The sequence below is a fragment of the Gracilinanus agilis genome, chromosome 1 (genome assembly GCF_016433145.1).
Source record: "Gracilinanus agilis isolate LMUSP501 chromosome 1, AgileGrace, whole genome shotgun sequence".
Taxonomy (NCBI): Eukaryota; Metazoa; Chordata; class Mammalia; order Didelphimorphia; family Didelphidae; genus Gracilinanus; species Gracilinanus agilis.
Window position 1 is genome coordinate 222,198,682 of NC_058130.1, and position 21,969 is coordinate 222,220,650.

The window sequence follows — 21,969 nt, forward strand, 5'->3', positions numbered from 1 at the left end:
GTGCTCCATATTTTATTTTCAGGCATTACATTATAGTTTTTTTGGAGGGTAATTTAGTAGTAATTAGGTGGGTCTATTTATTTCTCCAACACTTGGTTCTATCATAAACTTTGAAAATAAAGATTTTTGTTCACTATATTTCAATATAATTGGTTTTCTCCCCCTCTTTCTTCTTGACATATAGCACTGTACCTGGTACATATTAGGTACTTAATTATTGATTTATAGACTTTATAATCCTATTTTTTTATGAATTTAAAAAATGTTCCTCTCAGAAGAGATCAACAGGCTTCATCAGATTGTCAAAGGGACCCAGAATACCAAACAGTTTAAGACCTCTGCTATAAATGGTGGTTAGGCTTTCAGGATAGTCCATAAACACTTATTTAGCTTATAAGAAAGATGTACTTTAGAACTAATAAGAGCTCTGAGTCTTGGATCTAGAAACCCTTTAAGAAGTCAGTCCCAAATCCAGAGCCTGGAAAGACAAAGTAAGCTGAAAAGGGAATTTGGGATTGGGAGGTGGGAATGCTTAAGATCCTGGGAACTTTTTGAAGCATTGTGGAGTAGAACTTCAATGGCAAGGGGCTTGCACGTAGGTATAACCATTCATAGGTAAGGGTACTTAACTAGTGAAAAGTCAAAAACTTCCTGAATTACTACTGGCTTCTTCTTCTGGGGGAAAGCAGAGTATTCCAGGAGATTTGGTCATCTTCAAAAAGATTCAGCCTCCCTCCTTTGGTATCTTGTCTTAATCATATGAATTTAAACTTTCAGATTAATGACATGTTCATGTGGCTTGTCCAGCCTTCCTTAGAATTTGTCCGCCTGCAGTGTAAATTTGTGGTCCAGACGTCACCCATCCATCTTGCCTACTCCATGATGAAGCTATACAACTGTCTATTTGGTAAATGTTGGTCTTATTCCCTAAGGCAAATAAAGAGTGGTCTGGTATTTCTGCCTCCCTTCACCTCCTCCAACACACACACACACACACACACACACACACACACACACACACACACACACACACCCCTTTTCTTGAGAAATGACTGAGCGATCTAAAAGATATTCCAGATAAAAAGTTGAATCACAGATAATGTAGTTATCACTAGTAAATTATATTAGGATTTTTCTTAAAAACATAAAAACCTCTGATATTTGTGGCTTAACAGTAAGAAGAACAGGCAAGTAGGGGACAAAGTGGATAGAGTACTTGGCCTGAAGTCAGGGAGAGTCATCTTCCTGAGTTCAAATTTGGCCTTAGACATTTATTAGCTGGGTGACCCTGGGCAAGTCACTTAACCCTGTTTGCTTCAGTTTCCTCATCAGTAAAAGGAGCTGGAGAAGGAAATGGCAAATCACTCCAATATCTTTGTCTTAAAAATCCCCAGTGGGGTCATTAAGAGTCAAACATGACTGAAAGACTTCAGCAGCAACAAAAGAGTAGAAAGAACATTGACTTTGAAGTCAGAGGACTTGAGTTTGACTCTTACCATTGATGCTTATCACCTGGTAATTTAACCTCACTGGACCCAAGTTTGTTCAACAGTAAAATGAAGGACTTGGACTAGATATAGGCTCTGAGGGGGCTCCAAGTCTCTCTCCCCCCACCTCTCTCTCTCTCTCTTGGCCTGGAGTGAACTTAAGTTAGTGTCTTGATAATATATAGCAGGGGTCAGCGACACTCTTGAGCCATATCTGGCTCTTTTGAGGGCCAGATATGGCTCTTTCTGCAGGAGCCATAAAGTCATTTTTTTTTCAGGCGCTGTTACAGGAGCGCACTGTGAGCACTGTACGGCTCTCATGAAATTACATCTTAAAAAATGTAGCGTTTATGGCTCTCATGGCCAAAAAGGTTGCCGACCTCTGTTATATAGTCTGCCAACTTTTGTCAAATTAATCAATTTTCAAGCTATTTTGGTGCAAGAAGCATTGAAAAATTCAAAATGCTGAGCTGTTGAGTTGAAACAGTTTATTTCACTTGGTCAAATATGATTCAGTTTTTTAAAACTCAATGTAGTTTTTCCTGGAAAAAACTGTGTAAAATAAGGGACGCCTATATATAATTATATAATCACTCCTTTTCTGTTGCCATTTTTTTAACTTGAGAAAATTATGCTGAGAGGGGCTCTTTCCTTCTCTTCCCTTCCCAAATCCATAGATATAAATGACCACAGGTTTGGGCATAGACAGTACCAAGAAAGTATGGCAGAGGTAAACTCTGTTTTCCTGTCTTCAAAAGTTCCTCCCCCAGAGTTCCATTGGAGTCCCCTATTAAAATGTCAGTTTAGTTCTACAGACATTTAATTTAGGCCTTTGATGTTCAAGGCCTAATAAAAATATTAAATATAAAGTTAAATATAAAAATATATCAAGGCCTAATAAAAAAATTAGTGATAAGACATTATCAACTATTAGCATCTCAGCACAAATTAGTTTATCAGATAGTTTATCTGGGGCAAAGCCCTGAGGGACAATCTGGTAGGAGGACAAAATTTTCAGGCAAAAAACAGATGAGGTCAGTCTGGCAGGGGCTGCTTATCTAGATAGTGTAATAAAAGTGGAAAGGGGAAAAGGATAGAGAAGGATTGAGAAGCAGCTCAGAACCTCAAAGTGGAAAGCAGCAAAAAGGAGGAAGAGGTGAATTAAGGGAAAGAGAAGGAAACCTCACTTTACAATGTTGCCTGCCTCACAATGTTGACTAAGCTTGTTCCTTTTCCCAGAAATCTTGCTTTCCCAATGTCATGCTGGCTGCTTTCTCCAGCCGTCATTCCCATCATGACTTTTAGAGATGTTAAGTAAAGGACAGATGTGTAGTGCTAGTTGTGGTTCTAAAGTTCTGAACTGTTCTCTTTTAGATGAAATCAGAGCATTGAGTGACCCAGACTATGATGGAGAAACTGTGACAAACCAGCAAATATTCCTCTGGCTTCAAGGCCTCTTCCTCTTTTCTCTGGTGTGGACAGTGGCAGGGACCATCAATGCGGACAGCAAAAAAAAATTTGATGTTTTTTTCCGCAACCTGCTGATGAGCACAGATGATACAATCCAAAGACCCAAAAGTGTCAAAATCACCAAAAACAACATATTCCCAGAAAGAGGTAACTATTTATTGCTCTCTACTAGTTTAGTGTATTCCAAAGGAACAAGGATTTTATGGAGTTTCAAGGATACATAAAAAGGTAAGGTACAGTAAGTTTAATAAACACAAAATAGGTGGTGGGAGAAGGTTTCATGCCAATGGATGGCATCTCTTCTCTATGACAGACCTACGTGGGTGAAAAAAAAAACCTGATGGGATAAAATAAAATGGAAACCAAGGATAACCTTCCAGGACCTTTTTCTATAGCCCTCCAACAAATAATCTTATGATAAATTTGATAAATTTGATAAATAGTGAAAGACCTGACCTGACCTCAAGTAGATTTGGTTTCTGAGTCTGTCATGAGTTCCAATTTGGGGCTACTTTATGAAATGCTTACAATTATACTGATGTATTTTGTTGGGGCAACTTAGATGTGCAGTCATTCTACAGAGCCTGCTACATGTCTGTGGACCTACTTAATGAACAAAAACTAACACTGATTTTCCTCACCTGCCAATGAATTGCTTGTGACCTTATCTTCTCTGATAATTCTTGTTCTTTTTATTGGGAAGATTAAGCAATATTTTTAGGTCCTGGAGTTGCACATCTGGTTGCTTTAAAAAAAATAACAAGACCAGAAGTATTTAAGTTTCTTTGGTTGTGGACCCCTTTAGAAATCTGGTGAAGACTATGGATCCTTTCTCAGAAGATGGGAAACACAGAAAATCAATTATATTGAAATAAAGATGAGATGTAATTTTTTTCCTGTTCAAGTTCACAGACTCCCAGTAATCTATCCACAGATTCCTTGAGGGTCCTGAACCTCAGATAAAGAACCTCTGTTTTAGGTATTAAGATGGACACATAACCCAAAAGAGATGGATAATAGTAGTCCTAATGGATCAATGACTGACCTAGGCATAGACACAGAATCAACATTATTCTTTCTGATCCTTGGATTCCTCTAATAAGCCTTAGATGGGTTTTGTTTCTTCATCAGTAAATCCAAGAGAATAAACCCCTTCTAAGTTCCTGTTGGGCTTTGTCATAGAATCTAGAGCTAAAGGGATGCTTGAAGATAATTTATCCCAGGCTTGTTGTCTCCAGAGCCAAGACCTATTTCATTAGTCCCCTTGGCTTCTATTAAGCAAGAGAGTTAGATACGGTGAGTGTACACCTTGATCTTTATGTATCTTAATGGTCTGCTCTACTTCTTTGGCCTAGGGAGCATCTATGACTTTTATTTTCATAAGCATGGCGGTGGACAGTGGAATTCATGGATAGACTACATCACCAAGGATGAGCAGACAATTCCAAATAATGCAAAGGTAAGAGGGGAGTTAACTTTCATGTAGACTCTGTCTTGGAGATTTCCTGGAGAAGTTCTCCAAGATAGTGCCATGTGGCAATCTTGGAGCTATAAGTCAAGCCTCTTAAGTATTTTGTGCATACCTTATAGAACTGATTGGGGATGGGAGGCACCTTCAAGAGGTATGTCCCCATAGCAAGGCCATATTAAAACCAATAGGGGGGTTGCAGCTGGGTGTCTCAGTGGATAGAGTGCCAGGCTTGGATTCAGGAGAACCTTCTATTGGGAAGGGTAAGCAATGTTTTCTGGTCCTGCGGTTGCACATCTGGTTGTCTTTTAAAAAAACTATTTAGACCAAAAGTATTTAACCTTCTTTGGTCATGGATCCCTTTAGGAGTCTGGTGATTGTAATCACCTCAGACACTTCCTAGATGTGTGTCCCTGGGCAAGTCTCTTAACCCCACTTGCCCAGCTCTTATTACTCTTTTCCTTTGAAATCAATACTTAGTATCAATTCGTTTTTGTTTTAAACCCTCACCTTCAATTTTAGAATCAATACTGTATATTGGTTCCAAGACAGAAAAGCTGTAAGCTTTAAGCAGTAGGGGTTAAGTGACTTGCCCAGAGTCATACAGTTAGGAAGTGTCTGAGGCCAAATTTGAACCCAGGACCCTCCTATCTCTAGTCCTGGCTCTTAATCTACCGAGCCACACAGCTCTGCCCCCTTAGTATCAATTTTAAGACAAAATGTAAGGGTTAAAAAAACCTGACAATCTGGGCAAAAAGGTACCTGTGCTTTGCTAGAGAACATCCTAGAGGATGCTGTCCTTTTACCTAGTAGATATTAAAAAGGCATAGTTAAGCAGAATACTCAGGGAAAGGAAGGAAAGAGGTTTACTAAATGGGATATTCTACTTCTATTTGGTCTTAACCATTGTAGAAAATATTTCTAAAATGTCCATTTCCCTGCCTCTGTAAAGCAGTCTGATGAAGAGAGTCAAATCTTTGTGGAATGATTGAGGACCTTAAAAGGTTTCAGGGTCATCATTTTGGGCCATAGATATAGAGGTCGAGGGCTATCTAGTCTAGCCCTATTGTTTTATAAATGAAGAAACTAAGGCCCAAAGAGTGATACCCAAGATGGCATGTGTTGTGAGGAAGATTTATTTAGCAGTTTACGTAGCAATAGTTTATATGGACCTAGCAGGAAGGACTGGAGCATTCCAAGATGGAATGAAGGAGCAGGAAGTGCTCTGTGCCCTGGGAGAGATTCCATTAGTGGTCAGCACAAACTGTTGCTAGCCCTGGGAGATCTCAGACCTGCATCCTGGTTCCCTGGGATCCTGAGTGGTGGTGGTTTCTAACAAGTGGACAAGACCTACAGAGCAGCACCAGGTGGAGGAGGAGTTTGGGACCTGGTGGACAGCATCTCAAGCACACCCTCTCTACTTGGGTACCTTGGACCACCTTGGCTTTTGGCATCCTGTGATCATCTGTGGATTACCATGAGAACCCCAAAGCCACCCTCAGACCCATTAGCTGTGCTGGTCAAACCTGGCTGGAACCAGGTTTGAAGCAGCCTCCCAGAGACTCCAGTGCTGTTTCTTTGGGCTCTGCCTGCTTAGGTCACTAAGATTAGAATTAGTGTAGACAAGTCCTCCCCTTGCCCTGTGGTTTTGCCCTTTAGGTTTTAGTGTAGAATTCCCTATCCCACCTTTAATTAGTTAAACATAATTAAAACCGTTAAAACCTTTTACCTTGCCTGCTGGTTTCAAAGACTCTGGCCTAGTGGTGAGCTGGGAGACCATTAGCTTAACTGCCATTCTGACTGTTAACAGTTAATACCAGCTTAACAGTGAACTCTGGTCTCCCTATCCTGGTCCTGTCTCTCCTTCAATCCAGTGTGTGTACCCACAAACCATTAGGTTATATTTTTTTCTTTTTTTTTTAATTTTTTAAACATTTATTAATATTCATTTTTAACATGGTTACATGATTCATTAGGTTATATTTTAACATCCCTGGTGCCTCCATCTCTTTTACACATAGGCAGTAATTAGTAGAAGGATTTTAACCAGATCCTCTGCCTGTAGAACGGTATTCTTTTCACTGTATTATGTTGGTGTCTATAACGATGAATAGGAGTAGGCAAAATGGCTTGAGATAGTGATGAACTCATTCTCTGCTTAGAACATACTCTAGTACTGGCTATGTGGGAGGTGGGTGTGTCCTGGTCTGTCCATGTGTTTTAAATATATCCCGACAATTGGTTTATTTCCTGTGATTTCCCTTTTTGTCCTAAAAGGTATGTGCTGAATTTGTACATTGAAATTTTTCTGGATGAAGACTGCCCACTGGTTTTCTCCATGAATGTGGGCAACATTTGAACATTTGTTTTTTGTTTTAATCTCATCCTCATCACATAATTATCTGAGCCTCCAGAATTTACATAAAACCAAATTCATTCTAAATTCTTAGTATTCTTTGTGCCAAACTCAATGCCTCAAAAAAACCACAGTTTTGTCTCCATAGTACAAAATCATTTCCTTGGTCTAATTATGGAAGACACTATAACCTTAAAAAAAAGTGTTATTGATGCCTTTTGTTGTTTTTGTTTTTTTTTTTAAATTCAGTCATGGGCAGCTGGGTAGCTCAGTGGATTGAGAGCCAGGCCTAGAGACAGGAGGTCCTGGGTTCAAATCTGGCCTCGGATACTTTCCCAGCTGTGTGACCCTGGGCAAGTCACTTGACCCCCATTGCCCACCCTTACCAATCTTCCACCTATGAGACAATACACCGAAGTACAAGGGTTTAAAAAAAAATCAAGTTCTTGACAACCTCTAGACTTGTTATTGTATTTTTAAAGTTTGTACTCAGATCTTAAGAAATAAATCAATTTATAGTATCAAAAAAAAAGCACTTCACAAATGTTAATAGTGTAAGTGCTACAAAAATATTTATAGCAGCACTCTTTGTAGTGGCAAAAAAATGGAAAATGAGGAGGTGTCCAGCGATTGGGGAATGGCTGAACAAATTGTGGTATCTGATGGTGATGGAATACAATTGTGCTGAAAGGAATGAACTGGAAGAATTCCACGTGAACTGGAATGACCTCTAGGAAAGTGATGCAGAGTGAAAGGAGAAGAACCAGGAGAACATTATACACAGAGACTAATACATTATGGCACAATCAAATGTAATGGACTTTTCTACTAACAGCAATGCAATGATCCAGGACAATCCAGAAGAACTTATGAGAAAGAATGCTATCTACATCCAGAGAACTGTGGGAGTGGAAATGCAGAAGAAAAACACATGATTGATCACATGCTTCGATGGGGATAGGATTGGGGATGTTGACTTTGAATGATCACTCAATTGCAAATATTAATAATATGGAAATGGGTTTTGAACAAGGATACATATAAAACCCAGTGGAATTGCTTGTTGGTCTCGGGAGGGGGGAGAGAAAAGGGGAAGGAAAGAACATGAATCATAGATTCATGGAAAAATATTCTAAATAAATTAATTTTTAAAAAAGAGTATAAGTGCTAGGTAGTACTATTACTAGTATTATATTCTAACAGGAAACAATGTGTACAGATATAAATAAATATAAAATGTAGAAAAAATTATTACTAGGTAATTTGAGGGAGTTCCTCTGAAACTTCTTCCACGTCATGCCCTCTAGCTAGCCATAGGTGGTCTCACAGGACTCTGTCCTGGGCCCTCTTCTCTTCTTCTATGTTCCTTCACTTGATGATGCCATCAGCAACCATGGATTCAATTTCCATCTTTCTACTAATGATTTTCAAATCTACGTTTCCAGAACCAAATTCTCTGCTGACCTCCAGACATGCATCTCCAATTGCCTTTCAGATATCTCCAACTAGATGACAAGTAGACATCTTAAATTCAACATGATCATAATAGAATTAATTTCTCCAATACCCTTCCTGCTTCCAATCTTCCCTATAACTGTTGAGGGCACTGTCATCTTCCTAGTCCCCTGGACTTGCATCCCAAGAGTCATTCTGGACTCTTCACTATCTTCACCACCACCCCATATCCAAGCTGTTGCCAAGACCTCTCAATTTTACCCTTGTAACATTTTTCAAATATGCCTCCTTTTCTCCTCTGACAGTGATACTACTCTGGTGCAGGTGCTGCTCTCTTCACACCTGGACTACGTCCCACTAAAGCCCACACCAAGGGCCTGTTGATGAGCTGACCTGCTTCAAATCTCTTCTCACTCCATCCATCCCTCCATTCAGATGACAAAGTGAATTTCCTAAATTATAGGTTTGACTGTGTCTCCCTTCTACTCAATAAGTTCCAGTGGTTCACCATTACCTCAAGGATCAAATAAAAAATGTTCTGCTTGACATTCAGAGTCCTTTGTGACCAATCACATCTCCTTTCCAGTCTTCTTATATTTTACTACATGCCATGCATCCTCAGCACCAAGCATTTCCTCTGGCCATCTTCCATATGTGGAATGCTCTCCCTTATCATCTTTACCCCTGGCTTCCCCGGTTTCCTTCAAGGCCGAACTAAAATCTCAGGACAACCACTCTTAATTCTAATGCCCTCCCTCTGTTTATTATATCCTATTTACCCTCAACATAATTTATTTGAACATGTGTTCAAACAAAATATGTGTTTGATTGTTGTCCCCTCCATTAGATTGTGAGTTCCTTGATGGCAGGCACTGTCTTTTGCCTCTTTTTGTATTTCCAGTAGAGTTTTTTGGCATATGGAAGACATATAATAAATGTTTATTAATTAACTGACTAGCTTCTAAAGAGAGGAGATGTAGATCAGAAAAGATCCCATAGTGAGCAGCACTTGAGCTTAGCTTTGAGTTCAGCTAGGGATTCTAAAAAGCAGTATAAGCTCCTTGAGGCCAGGCATTCCCTAATATTCATCTTTGTATTTCTCTGGCCTAATATAGTGGGGCAACAAGATATCACAGTGGATAGAGTGCTGGCCCTGAAGTCAGAAAGATCTATCTTCCTGAATTCAAATCTGACCTCAGATGCTTATTGTTTGACCCTAGACAAGTCACTTAACTCTGTTTGCCTCAATTTCTCATCTGTAAAATAAACTGGAGAAGGAAATGACAGACCAGTACAGTTTTGCCAGGAAAATCCAAAAGGAGATCATGAAGTGCTGAACAAGACTGAAATGACTGAACAATAGCTTAATATAGTGCCTTGAACATAGTAGAGACTTTAAAAGCATTTGTTGAATTTAAAAAACACATTAATTTGATGATGAATAAAAAAAAGATTTTGCTTCATAGAGGTCTTATTGAAAGCAACAGCAAACAGACCATTCCTCATTGGGAGATTATAGAATTTAGAGCTGCAAAGGACTTCATTCATTCAAACTCGCTTGCCTTACAGATGAGGAAACTAAGGCCTCTAGAAATGAAGTAATTTGTCCAAGTTGATAAAAGTAATGACTAGCAGTAAAAGGATTATTTGAACCAACATCTTCTGATTCTCAATCCAGAGTTCTTTCCATCACAATTCATGAGCTCCCTGAAACAGTGATGGGAAGAATTAGATTTTGGGGAAGTAAGAGAAGGAATATTCTCATTCAGAACTATGATCTGAGAAAGGAAGATAACCACTTGAGGTGGAATAAGTATGCCAGGCTGAAGGAGGAGTACTGGGTTCCTGTCTTGGTTCACTTAACTCTACCATTGACTTACTATATATTTCTTGAGATGTTCCTTGACTTCTCCAGTTTTCAGATCTACAAAATGGGGGGAATGAAATTCCTGTTAGAGGTAGTGGAGAGATTATAGGAGATAATATCAATGAAAGCATACTGAGCCTTTGGGGAGAAAGGCACTAGAAGGAGAAAAATGAGAATTTACAATAACGATGACCTGAGGTAGCAAGGTAACTCACAGATAGAACACCAATCTTCATTTAGGGAAGACAAGTTCAAATCTAGCCTTGGATTCTTACTGGCTGTATGTCCCTGGGCAAGCTGAGTAGCCTGTTTCCTCATCCGTAAAATGGGGATGATAATAATAGCCTCAGTCTCCAGAGTTATTGCAAAGATCAAATGAAATAATATTTGTAAAATGCTTTTTCAACACTAAAGTATCATAAAATTCTAACTGTTATTATTCATAACTTGCAGATTTCTTTAACTTTCTTATTCTGTTTCTAGAGACCCTGAATGTGACTTCTGATATCTACTTTTCCATACACTTGTCTTTCTAATCTACTTCTGCTTTGAAGCCAAGTATCCTAGCTTTGAGTCAAGCCTGAAGCTATAACCTTTCTATATTTGGCACTAAAACTTGCCTTTTCTCTATCTGAACACAGGTTTCTGAACTCATTATCCCAACTATGGAAACAGCCCGGCAGACCTTCTTCCTGAAGGTCTATTTAAACCATCGGATCCCTATGCTCTTTGTGGGCCCTACAGGAACTGGCAAGTCAGCTATCACAAACAACTTCCTGGTCCATCTGCCCAAGGACCTTTATCTGCCCAACTGCATCAACTTCTCTGCCAGAACCTCAGCAAACCAGACCCAGGATATTATAATGTCAAAGCTGGATCGGCGAAGAAAGGGTCTCTTTGGTCCACCTATGGGAAAACAAGCTGTGGTATTTGTAGGTGAGTTGTCTCTTCCTTAAGGAGAGGCTGCCTTCTCCTTCCTTCTCATCCCTTCATTCTTTCATCTGGTTCCTTGAAAGTGAAATGCCTCCTTTAGGAAAAAAAAGTCCTAAGGAGAAGGGTCTTTCTCTTTTTCAAAGAGCTGATCAGCTAGATGGCACAGTGAATAGAACTCAAGACTCAGAGTCAAGAAGACCTGAATTGAAATCCAGTCTCAAATACTCACTTGCTCTATGACCTAGGGCAAGTCATTTAACCTCTGAAAAACTCAGTTTCCCCATCTGTAAAATGAGGATAACCACAGCTCCCAATTCATTGTTATTGTGAACATCAAAAAGAATTGTACATTAAGTGTTTTGCAAACCTTAAAGCACTATAACAAATGCTTTTTTGTTGTTCAATGATGTCCAACTCTTCATGACTCCATTTGGAGTTTTCTTAGCAAAGATCCTGGAGTAGTTTGCCATTTCCTTTTCCTTCTTGATGAGGAAACTGAGGCAAACAATGTTAAGCAACTTACCCAGGGTCACATAACTAGTAAGTATCTGAAGCTGGCTTTTGAACCCTGATTCTCCTGTCTTCTGAGACATCATTTGAGCTACTCACTACTTAGCTGCTCATATAAACACTAGCTATTATTATTATTTAAATTTTTTTATTATTAGGCCAACCTCTAGACAAATGACCTATGATTATGGAAGAGATTCAGGTTGTAATTGTCCCTGTTACCATTTCAGTATTTCTCAACATCAGAAGGGCAAAGAGGAAAGAAGAAAATCAAATAATCAGTATCAAAAATGAAAAGAGTAAACTCACCACCAATGAAAAGGAAATTAAAGCAATCATTAGGAGCTATTTTGCCCAATTACATAACAAGAAATCTGACAATCTAAGTGAAATGGATGAATATTTACAAAATTATAAATTGTCCGGATTAACAAAAGAGGAAATGAAATATTTAAGTAATTCCGTTTCAGAAAAAGAAATTGAATAAGTCATCACTGAACTCCCTAAGAAAAAGTCCTTAAGGCCAGATGGATTCACAAATGAAATTTTATCAAACATTTAAAGAAAAATTAATCCAATACTACATAAGCAGGGCAGGGAATGTTCCTGTGGGAAAAGAGCTAATTCTCTGTGTTAAAAGAGATTGCCACAGGACACTTGCTTGCTGAAGGGAGTTGTAGATTTTTTTTGCCTGCTCTGAGTCCCTTAAAGCAAAATATTCTCCTAATAAAGAATTTTCTATTGTTCATTGTGATAATACTTCTTTATATTCTCTTTGGTGAACTCTTTGTTACGAGGAAATGATAAGAGACAGTATGATACATTGGAAAGAATACTAAACAAAATCAGAGGACTTCATTTCAAATCCCTGCTCTGCTCTTTCTACCTCTGTGATTTCTGGCAAGTCATTTCCCCTCTCTGGGTTCTGGTTTCCTCCTCTGTAAATTGAGGAAGTTGGATTTTGAAGCTCTTAGGGAAGCAGCATGGCATAGTAGATAGAATACTTGTCTTGGAGTCAGGAAGAACTGAGTCTGAATCTGGCCACAAACATTTACTGGCTATTTGACCCTGAGCAAGTCACTTAACCCTATTTGCCTCAGTTTCTTCATCTATAAAATGAACTGGAAAAGGAAATGGCAAACCACTCCAGTGTCTTTGGCAAGAAAACCCCAAAAAGGATCATGAAGAGTCAAGCATGACTATAATAACTCAACAACAAATATCACCATCCTTTTAGAACAAACTTTTAAGTGACTACTTCTGTACAAGCTACTGTAGGCTTATTGGGGAAACAAAGTCTCTGACTTTGTGTACCATAATCTAATAGGGGAGATATGAATTATGTTAAGAAATGTGATATAAGATAGAATGTACTATTTACCTTCCACAGACTGAGTTCACTTTATGAGCTGAAAAATTTCTGTGTGACCAAGCAAGTCAATCTTTCTGAATTTCAGTTTCTTCATCTGTAAAATTAGGGAATTTGGACTAAAGGCTCTCCTATAGCACCTAGCAAAGTGCTATGCATTCATTCAACTGACATCTTAAATGCTTACTCTGGGTAGAGCACTGTGCTAGGCACTAGGGGTAACGCATTTTTATAAGATGCAGGATCTGCCCTCATGGAATCTTGTATGAGACAAAATAAAAAAATCATTATAATACCTAAATAATTACTTAATAAATACATCAGATTGGGGACAGCTAGGTGGTTGAGTGGATTGAGAGCCAGGTCTAGAGAATAGGAGGTCCCAGTTTCTAATCTGGTCTCAGACACGTTCTGGCCATATGACCCTGGGCAAGTCACTTCACCCTCATTGCCTAACCCTTACTACTCTACTGCCTTTTTAAAACCTTATCTTCCATTTTATAATCAATTCTGTGTGTTGATTCCAAGGCAGAATCAGAATAGAGGTATAAAACAATATAGTATGTAAGATCTAATTCATTCATTCATTTTGATTGTCTTATTAACATCTTTTGGGAGGAGGTAGAACTCCTTTAATAACACTAACTGACCACATTAAGAATCCTAGTAGACAGAGATCCAAGTAAGAGAGTCAAGAACATATCCCCAAGTCTTTTTCTTTTCATCCCACTTCTATAACCATGTAACTAAATTGCTTATTCCCTGGTCCCAGTTTGTGGGTCAAACGAACTGGGCTGGAGGTTGAAATGGGCACTGGAACACCTAGGTTGGGATTGCTCTGCTGAGAGTCTCTTTGCCCACTAGATAATAGGGAAATTAAGCAGAAAGGCAGGAGGTAGGCATCAGGTCCCCAAACATATTCCCAGCTCCCTCATCAAAGACTAACTGCTTTCCTCAGATGACCTTAACATGCCGGCCAAAGAGATATATGGAGCTCAGCCTCCCATTGAGCTCCTGAGGCAATGGATCGACCATGGTCACTGGTATGACAAAAAGGACACATCCAGGTTGGATATAGTGGATGTACTATTCGTGTCAGCTATGGGCCCTCCAGGTGGAGGAAGGAATGACATTACAGGTATGTAAAAAAGGGGGAAAAAATCTAGTCACTGGTTCAACTTCAACAGAGCAAAGAGATTCTCAAGAATAGTAATTTTTCTTATTAACTCAGGCAGAATAATCTGTCACAGTAGGAATTTGGATTAATATAAAGAAGAATTTCATAACAAAGAATTATGGGACACTTAAGCAGGCAAACAGGGAAGACTATGAAATCTCCTTATAACAAGTCAGTTGGACCTGATCCCATAGAACCACAGACTTGGAAGGAATCACAAAGGCTGTCTATATCTGAATAGGAATCCCCTCTACAGGTTTGACAAGTGGTTCTCTAGCCTCTACTTTTGAAGACCTCCAGTGATAAAAAAAAATCCATGATCTTCTATGGTGACCCATTCCATTTTGGTATAGCTCAAATTGTAATTTATTTTCTTCCATGAAACATAAACTTACTTCTTTTCAACTTTCTCTCATAGCTTCTCACTTTGCTTTTGGGGGCAAGCAAACCAAGCCTAATCTTCCCATGTAATATCCCTTCAAATACTTGAAAACAGCCTTTCTGTCCCTCCTCCTCTTCTGTCTTCCCCCTATATTCTCTTCTTCAAACTAAACATTTCCAGTTCCTGACTCCAGGTCCTGTGCTCTGTCTATCCACTTCATCTTGCTGCCTTATCGTCTTAAGTCATCCCCTTCTTATTCCTCCCCCATCTATCCTGCTCCTTTTGAACAAGGTGTACCTATGCAGTCATATTCTAGTCATGAATCTCTTTCTACTAAGTGTAACTATGAGGTCAAATCTGCCTCCTTGAGATCTCTATTTCAATTTGCTTGTTGCACAGACTTTGTGCATTTATGAGGAGACCTTAAAGGTCATTGACTTCTTTCTTTTTGAAAATTTTACTTATATTTTTAAAATTCAGTTTTGTTTTATTTTCATTTCCAAATTTATTTCGTTTTATTTTCAGTTCCAAATTCAATTCCTCCCCAACCTGTTGAGAAGGTAAGAAAAAGAAAACCTGTTATAAAAATGTATTGACATGCAAATCAAATTTCTGTATTTTTTTAAATTAGAAAAATGGTCGTAATCTCCACCTCTGTCCCAAAGGTCTTCAGCTCTTCTCCAAATTTTACAATCTTTAACAAACTTTCTAAAAAAAAGTTTCTTCTGGAAGTATCATTTGTGTCCATGCAAATCATCAGAAATGGACCATAATTATCTGGTTCAAAAAGTCTTAGGAGGTTCTTGGTCATGTTCCAGTATAAGTTTCTTGATAGATGTTCCATGAAAGATAACATTCTTCCATACCTCTCCATAACCTCCTGCCATGGTGGTTCAGGATTCCCCTTTATCTTTTGAATCATGTTTTTTCTTTGTTTTAGCAATGAAACCTTCATTCTCTTCCTGGTTTTTTTGTTTGTTTTGGAAGACTTAATTCTTATTAATAACTTGGAGAGTGGAGAGATTCTTGGAGTTCATTTGCCTTCTCTTATAGTTGGGAGACTGATCTATATCTTTAGAATGACAGCAAAAGATCACTTAATTATGGAGTAAATACAAATATTGCAACTACTATGAAAGCCAATGCAAAATGTTCCTCACTTTCCATATTTTCTGGAAGTGAGATCCTCAGAGCATTGTTGTTTTTGCTAGTTAGGTTTCCTGGAGGACTACATAGCAAACTACTTATGGACTATATATATTTATTATGGGTTTTATTTTTCTTGCCTTTTTACTTGAAAGAGAAGAATTTGAACCTGAAAATAAAATTGAATGATCAAATTACTTGTTGAAGTCTTGAGCTCCTGGGATGCCATTTTCCTTTTCACTTTGATAGTCTTTTTTTTTAAACTCATATCTTCTCTCTTAGAATCAATACTGAGTATTGGTTCTAAAACAGAAGAGTGGTAAGGGCTAGGCAATGGAGGTTAAGTGATTTGCCCAGGGTCACACAGCTAAAAAGGTCCCTGAGGTCAAATTTGAACCCAGGACCTCCCATCCCTGGGCCTGGTGCTCTCCCCAGGAGCCACATAGCTGATCCCTCTCTTTGATAGTATCTTGATAGCCACACCATCCTTCTTTTCCTTTGCATTAATAATCCCTTACTTTGCCTCACTAACTTGCTTTCTTTATTATTTTTACTGATTTTCTTCTCCTTTTTCTTATCTTTCTCCTTTTATGTTTTTCCTTTTCCAATATTCTGAGTCACCTTAGACCCCAGATAAGTAAAGGAGATGGGTATTTGCAATTGAGCTGGAACTATCACACACACACACACACACACACACACACACACACACTCACTCACTCACTCACTTACTGACTGCCTCTGGGAGTTCAGGGATTGAAGAAACAGTTAATAGCTCTCTTATGGTGGAGAAGTTGTCATTTTTATTTACTTTTTATTAAAAATAATAAAGTATAAGAATTAGGTTTTTTAAAAATTATGACCCTGGGGACTTTTTTTCCTTTTTATTCCTTTTCCTCTAAGGAGGGTACTTCTTTTCTGCTCTCTTAAGTCTTTCTACCAATGCTCCTTTCCCCTCAAATTCTCTTTCAACTTGATTTCTCCACTTTCATCTCTAGAATTTCCTTAGCCTTTCTTCGGTTCAAGTCCTTTAACTGATTTCTCGTCTTTCAACTTCTCTTCAGAACTTTTCAAATTCCTGTCCTATCTCACCAAAAGCAATCTTTGGTCTTTTTCACAGTTCAAAACTCTTCAAATCTCCATAGTCCCTTCTCTTTCTTCTTCATCTCATGTCTTCTGATCCATCTTCTCTATCACTTTCTCTCACTGAAGCTGGAAATAGGTGGTTTATAAATAACAGATGATCTGTAAGGTTCTTTCCAAATCTAAGATTAATGATAGGTTTTGTGTCATGCTGTCTAAAGACAATGATAAGGATGAGATAGCCTTTCAGGACCTTTTACAGACTTGGTTCTATGAGTACATTGTTAAATATAGAGACAATAAATAGCATTTCAGAATTTAAGTGAGGCAGGATCTCAAATCTTCAGGCTCCTTTAAGTGAGGGTCTTATGTATATACACTGAGAAAAGATTCAAGAAATGAGTCCTCACTAGTGGTAGGAAGAGGAGCTAGCACATTTCTTTACATATAATCTATTTAGAAAGAAACCCCTATTTTCAACTTTTATCAAAGAAAAGCAGTCAAATATCAGATCCTTCCTTATCTTTGATGGGAGGGAAAACTAGCTCTGTCATTGGGTCCAGAAGGCAGGGATGTGTGTGTGTGTGCATGCAAGTGTCCATGTGTTTTTCAGGACGATTCACTCGGCACCTGAATATCATTTCCATCAATGCTTTTGAAGATGAAATTTTGACCAGAATTTTCACCTCCATCGTTGACTGGCATTTTGGGAAAGGATTTGATGTACAATTCTTAAAGTAAGAAGACCATGTATTCTGAAAGAGATGGGGTTGAAGGGGTGGTGTTTTTTTTCCAAATTTTTCACAATATCCATATTGGCTTTGCTATTTCTCTAAGGTTTGGGAAGATGTTGGTTCAAGCAACAATGACCATTTATAGAGCTGCAGTGGAGAATTTCCTGCCAACTCCCTCCAAATCTCATTATGTCTTTAATTTACGAGATTTTTCACGGGTTATTCAAGGGGTATTGCTGTGTCCTCACACCCACTTACAGGTTAGCTTCTATTTCTATAAATATTGTCATAAGATAACTAAATGCTATTATTTATTACTTGGGATTGAGGCATATCTTTCCTCCAAAGAATATAGTATTAGATATAAATTTTATGTATACGTTTACCAAGTTGACAGTTAATTTTCTATGTGTCTTCTCTTTCCTATTAGAAGGTAAGGTCTTTGAGGGCAGGGAAAATGCATCTTTGAATAAATAATACATTCTCAGGATGCCATTGATTATTATTTTATTTGAGATACAAAACATGTCTGATGTACATATACTATGTCAGAGAAGCAAAATCATCAGGAACTATACTTGCCATTTTCAGTTTTTATGATTCCTCCTCCATAGCCCAGAATAAATAAAATTTAAGTAGCTTTAACTGATGTTCAACGAATATCATCTCACCTTTTCCATGAAGTCTTCCCAGATTTATCTTCACTACCTTTGATCACTGTTTTCATGCATATATTTATTTAATGCCTAACTTTTTATTTTCATACAGTCATAAATAGCTGACCCTTGTTTGAATGTTTCTTTGTAAATGGCATGTCTTTTGATATCAAACTTGTCTTAGCTCCCTCATTAAATAGTACACAAACTAAGCCTTATACTCCATTTGAATCAAGTCACACAGAGTTTTGTATACCACAATTCTTACTGCTTCAGTGGAAAAAGAGGCTATACTAGTATGTATACTTTGTATGCTCTGTCTCTCAATAATTCAGATACTCGCTTTTGGATTTTCAGGATGGAGAAAAACTGATTCGTCTTTGGATCCATGAAGTTTATAGAGTCTTCTACGATCGTTTAATTGATAATGAAGACAGACAGGTATTCTTTGGTATGGTAAAGGACACAACAACTAACTGCTTCAAACAGACTATTGAGAAGGTATGCTAAATTTCATGTAATTTAGCTACACGCCATTTAATTTCTTTTTTTTTTTTTTAGAAAACCCTATCTTCTGTCTTAGAATCAATACTGTATATTGGTTCCAAAGCAGAATGACTTACCCAGGGTCACACAGTTAGGAAGTGTCTGAGGCTAGGTTTGAACCAAGAACTTTCCAATCCATTGAGCCACCTAACTGCCTCCAAGCCATTTAATTTCAATGTGCTTGGGGCAACTGATCATGAGCAATTAGATTTCTCTAAGACTGGTAATAATCACAGCTCTACAAAAAGTACTCATGAAATCCCTAAAAGAATGCCTCATCTATGTCCTATAATACCGAAAGACTTACATAACAGATGTTTTGGTTTGGTTCAAAGAATATTTTGGTTTTCTGACTCCATGATACAATGGAAAGAATTCTGAATTTGAAATAAAAAAGACTTGGGTTCAAATTCCAGCTCTACTATTTACTGACCTTGGGCTAGTTACCTATCTATCCAGGCCTCCGTTTCTTTATAGATATGTAATACATGTGGTACCCCCTTTTCATATATGAGACTTCCAGAAAAGCTATCTCAGGTTCAATGTACTCTCTAAGTCCATACCTTTTCAAAATGCTAGCTCATAAGTTCCCATAAATATGTTTGCTTCTTTTTAGTTGGAGCATAATCAGTTAAATGCATTTTTAATGAAATAGTGCTGTGAAAAGACTTGTGGTAGAATATTCAACCCATAAACTAAGGGTATCTCCCTCACAAATAAACACCATCACTGAGTGAATAAGTGAGCCCAGATATCACATTTGAGAGATCCACCCATGGGGATTATGTGTGAAGGGTTAATTCTACTCTCCAACAGTGCCAGACCCCACACACACACACCCACTGTATTGGTGCCAGTATTTCTATTGGGCAATATTGCTCTGCTGAGCTTACTGAGTCTGTTCCTTTTGAGGAAATTTGTTTTTTGTTTGATCAATTAGAGATTTTGACTTTACTTCCATTTGTTCTGAATTTGGGTCAATCAGCGACCAGGGAATTGATCCCACAGGCACTGCCCCCCTGGATGGTGCCAGGCTAATTGAGGAACTGTGATTGGTACAACCACCTGAAGACTAGGTCATTCCTTTTTGAATCCTTTGTCTTGGCAGAGGCCAAAGCTTTTTGTTACACATAACTATCTAATTTGAGGTTGAAATTCTTTCATAATCTCAAGATCCTCTCCGGATTAGGTATGGATGAATTTGACCCAGAAAAAGAAGGTAGGCTAACGGAGGCAAATTCAGTGTTCTCCATCCAGCTAACTCTACCTTTACTATGTATATTTGTCAGCAGCAAACATTTTTAAGCATTCAATGTTGCCTCTATAAATTATGCCAAAATGCTAAAAAGTCTCTGTAAGGGACAAAAAGAATATTTTTGCATTCTAGTACTTGAATGGTAAATGAGAAATCCAAGTGAGACTTTCTACTAAAATTAAATTTGTTTATACTTTGTATCTACTCATCTGTATACACATTATTTCTTCCATCCCCACCCAGTAGAATGTAAGATCCTTAAATATAGAGACTTTGGTTTTTTATCTTTGTATCCCTCATGCTCTAATAAATGCTCATTAAATTCAATTTACTCCAGGTCTTGATTCATTTATCACCCTCTGGGAAGATTGTTGATGATAACATCCGTAGCTTGTTCTTTGGAGACTTTTTAAAGCCTGAAGCTGATGTAAAAATCTATGATGAGATCACAGACCTTAAAATTCTCACTTCAGTCATGGAATATTACTTAGAAGAGTTTAACAACATCAGCAAGGCCCCAATGTCATTGGTCATGTTCAGATTTGCTATTGAACACATTTCCCGGATCTGCCGGGTTCTAAAGCAGGACAATGGCCATCTGCTGCTAGTGGGCATTGGGGGAAGTGGACGGCAGAGTGCCTCCAAGCTGTCCACATTCATGAACACATATGAGTTGTACCAGATTGAGATCACTAAGAACTATACTAACAATGACTGGAGGGATGATATAAAGAAGATTATGCTTCAGGCTGGAGTGATCAATAAGAGCACAGTATTCTTGTTTGCTGATAATCAAATCAAGGATGAATCCTATGTTGAAGACATCAACATGCTACTGAACACAGGTGATGTGCCCAATATCTTTCCTGCTGATGAGAAGGCTGACATTGTGGAAAAGATGCAAACAGCAGCCAGAACTGAGGGCAAGAAAATTGATGCCACACCTCTTGCTATGTATAATTTCTTTATTGAGAAGGTGAAAAAAAATCTCCACATTGTCCTAGGTAAGAAGAAACAGACTCATCCTCAACTTAGTATTATAGATTTAGAATTGGAAGGAATTTTAGAGGTCAACTCCTCATTTTTCAAGTAAGCAATCAGAAGCTCATAGTGGTAAATTGATATATCCAAGATCATGTAAGTAGCAAATCACAGAGCTGGAAATTTAATCCCAGTCCTCTGTTCCCAAATTCACAACTCATTCCACTGTATTACACACATACACACACACACAAACACACACACACACACACACACACACACACACAAAACTGCCTCTTAGTTGTGTGCACTTCTGTTTTTTTGTATCTCTTAAATTTTTTTGATATTTTATTTTCTCAATTACATGTAATAACAATTTTTGACATACATTTTCCAAAATTATAAGATCCAAATTGTCTCCTTTCTTTCCTCCCTCCCAAAGATGGCAAGCAATTTGATCAGGTTTATACATGTATTATCATAAAAAAAACTTATTTCCATACTGATCATAGTTGTAAGAGGATATTAATATAAAACCAAAACATCAAAATTAAAACATAAACTAGCACGAAAAGATCTGCATTCCAACTCCAACATTTCTTTCTCTGGAGGTGGATAGCATTCTTTGTCATAAGGCCATCAGTATTGTCCTGGTTGTTGTATGGCTAAGAGTAGCTAAGATTTTCACAGTGGATCATCATACAGTATTGCTGTTACTACATATAATGTTCTCTTGATTCTGCTTATTTCATTATGAATCAGTTCGTGTAGGTCTTTCCAGCTTTTCCTGAAATCATCTTGCTTATATCTTGCATCATTTCTTATAGCATAATAGAATTCCATCACCATCATAAACCACAATTTGTTTAATCATTCCCCAATTGAGGGGTTTCCTCCACAATTTCCAATTCTTTGCCACTACAAAAAGAGCTGCTCTAAATATTTCTGTACAAACAGGTCTTTTCCCCTCTTTTTTTTCATCTCTTTGGGATACAGGCCTCGAGTGGTATTATAAGAAAGCAGGTGGGACTGTTTCCAACCTTTTTAGGTGTGCCTTTCCAATTATTTTTTCCAATGGATTAGGCTGTGATTGC

General features: G+C 38.0%; 1 protein-coding gene across 1 annotated transcript in view; it reads left to right on the forward strand.

Moving 5' to 3' along the window:
• DNAH3 (dynein axonemal heavy chain 3) overlaps nucleotides 1-21,969 on the forward strand; it is a 218,215-nt gene that overhangs the window by 158,398 nt on the left and 37,848 nt on the right. The window contains exons 40-48 of the mRNA XM_044657457.1: nucleotides 778-907; nucleotides 2,862-3,104; nucleotides 4,313-4,416; nucleotides 10,745-11,039; nucleotides 13,874-14,053; nucleotides 17,317-17,440; nucleotides 17,541-17,697; nucleotides 18,451-18,594; nucleotides 20,232-20,898. Coding sequence (XP_044513392.1) covers nucleotides 778-907; nucleotides 2,862-3,104; nucleotides 4,313-4,416; nucleotides 10,745-11,039; nucleotides 13,874-14,053; nucleotides 17,317-17,440; nucleotides 17,541-17,697; nucleotides 18,451-18,594; nucleotides 20,232-20,898 — 2,044 coding nt within the window. The remainder of the gene's footprint in view (nucleotides 1-777; nucleotides 908-2,861; nucleotides 3,105-4,312; nucleotides 4,417-10,744; nucleotides 11,040-13,873; nucleotides 14,054-17,316; nucleotides 17,441-17,540; nucleotides 17,698-18,450; nucleotides 18,595-20,231; nucleotides 20,899-21,969) is intronic.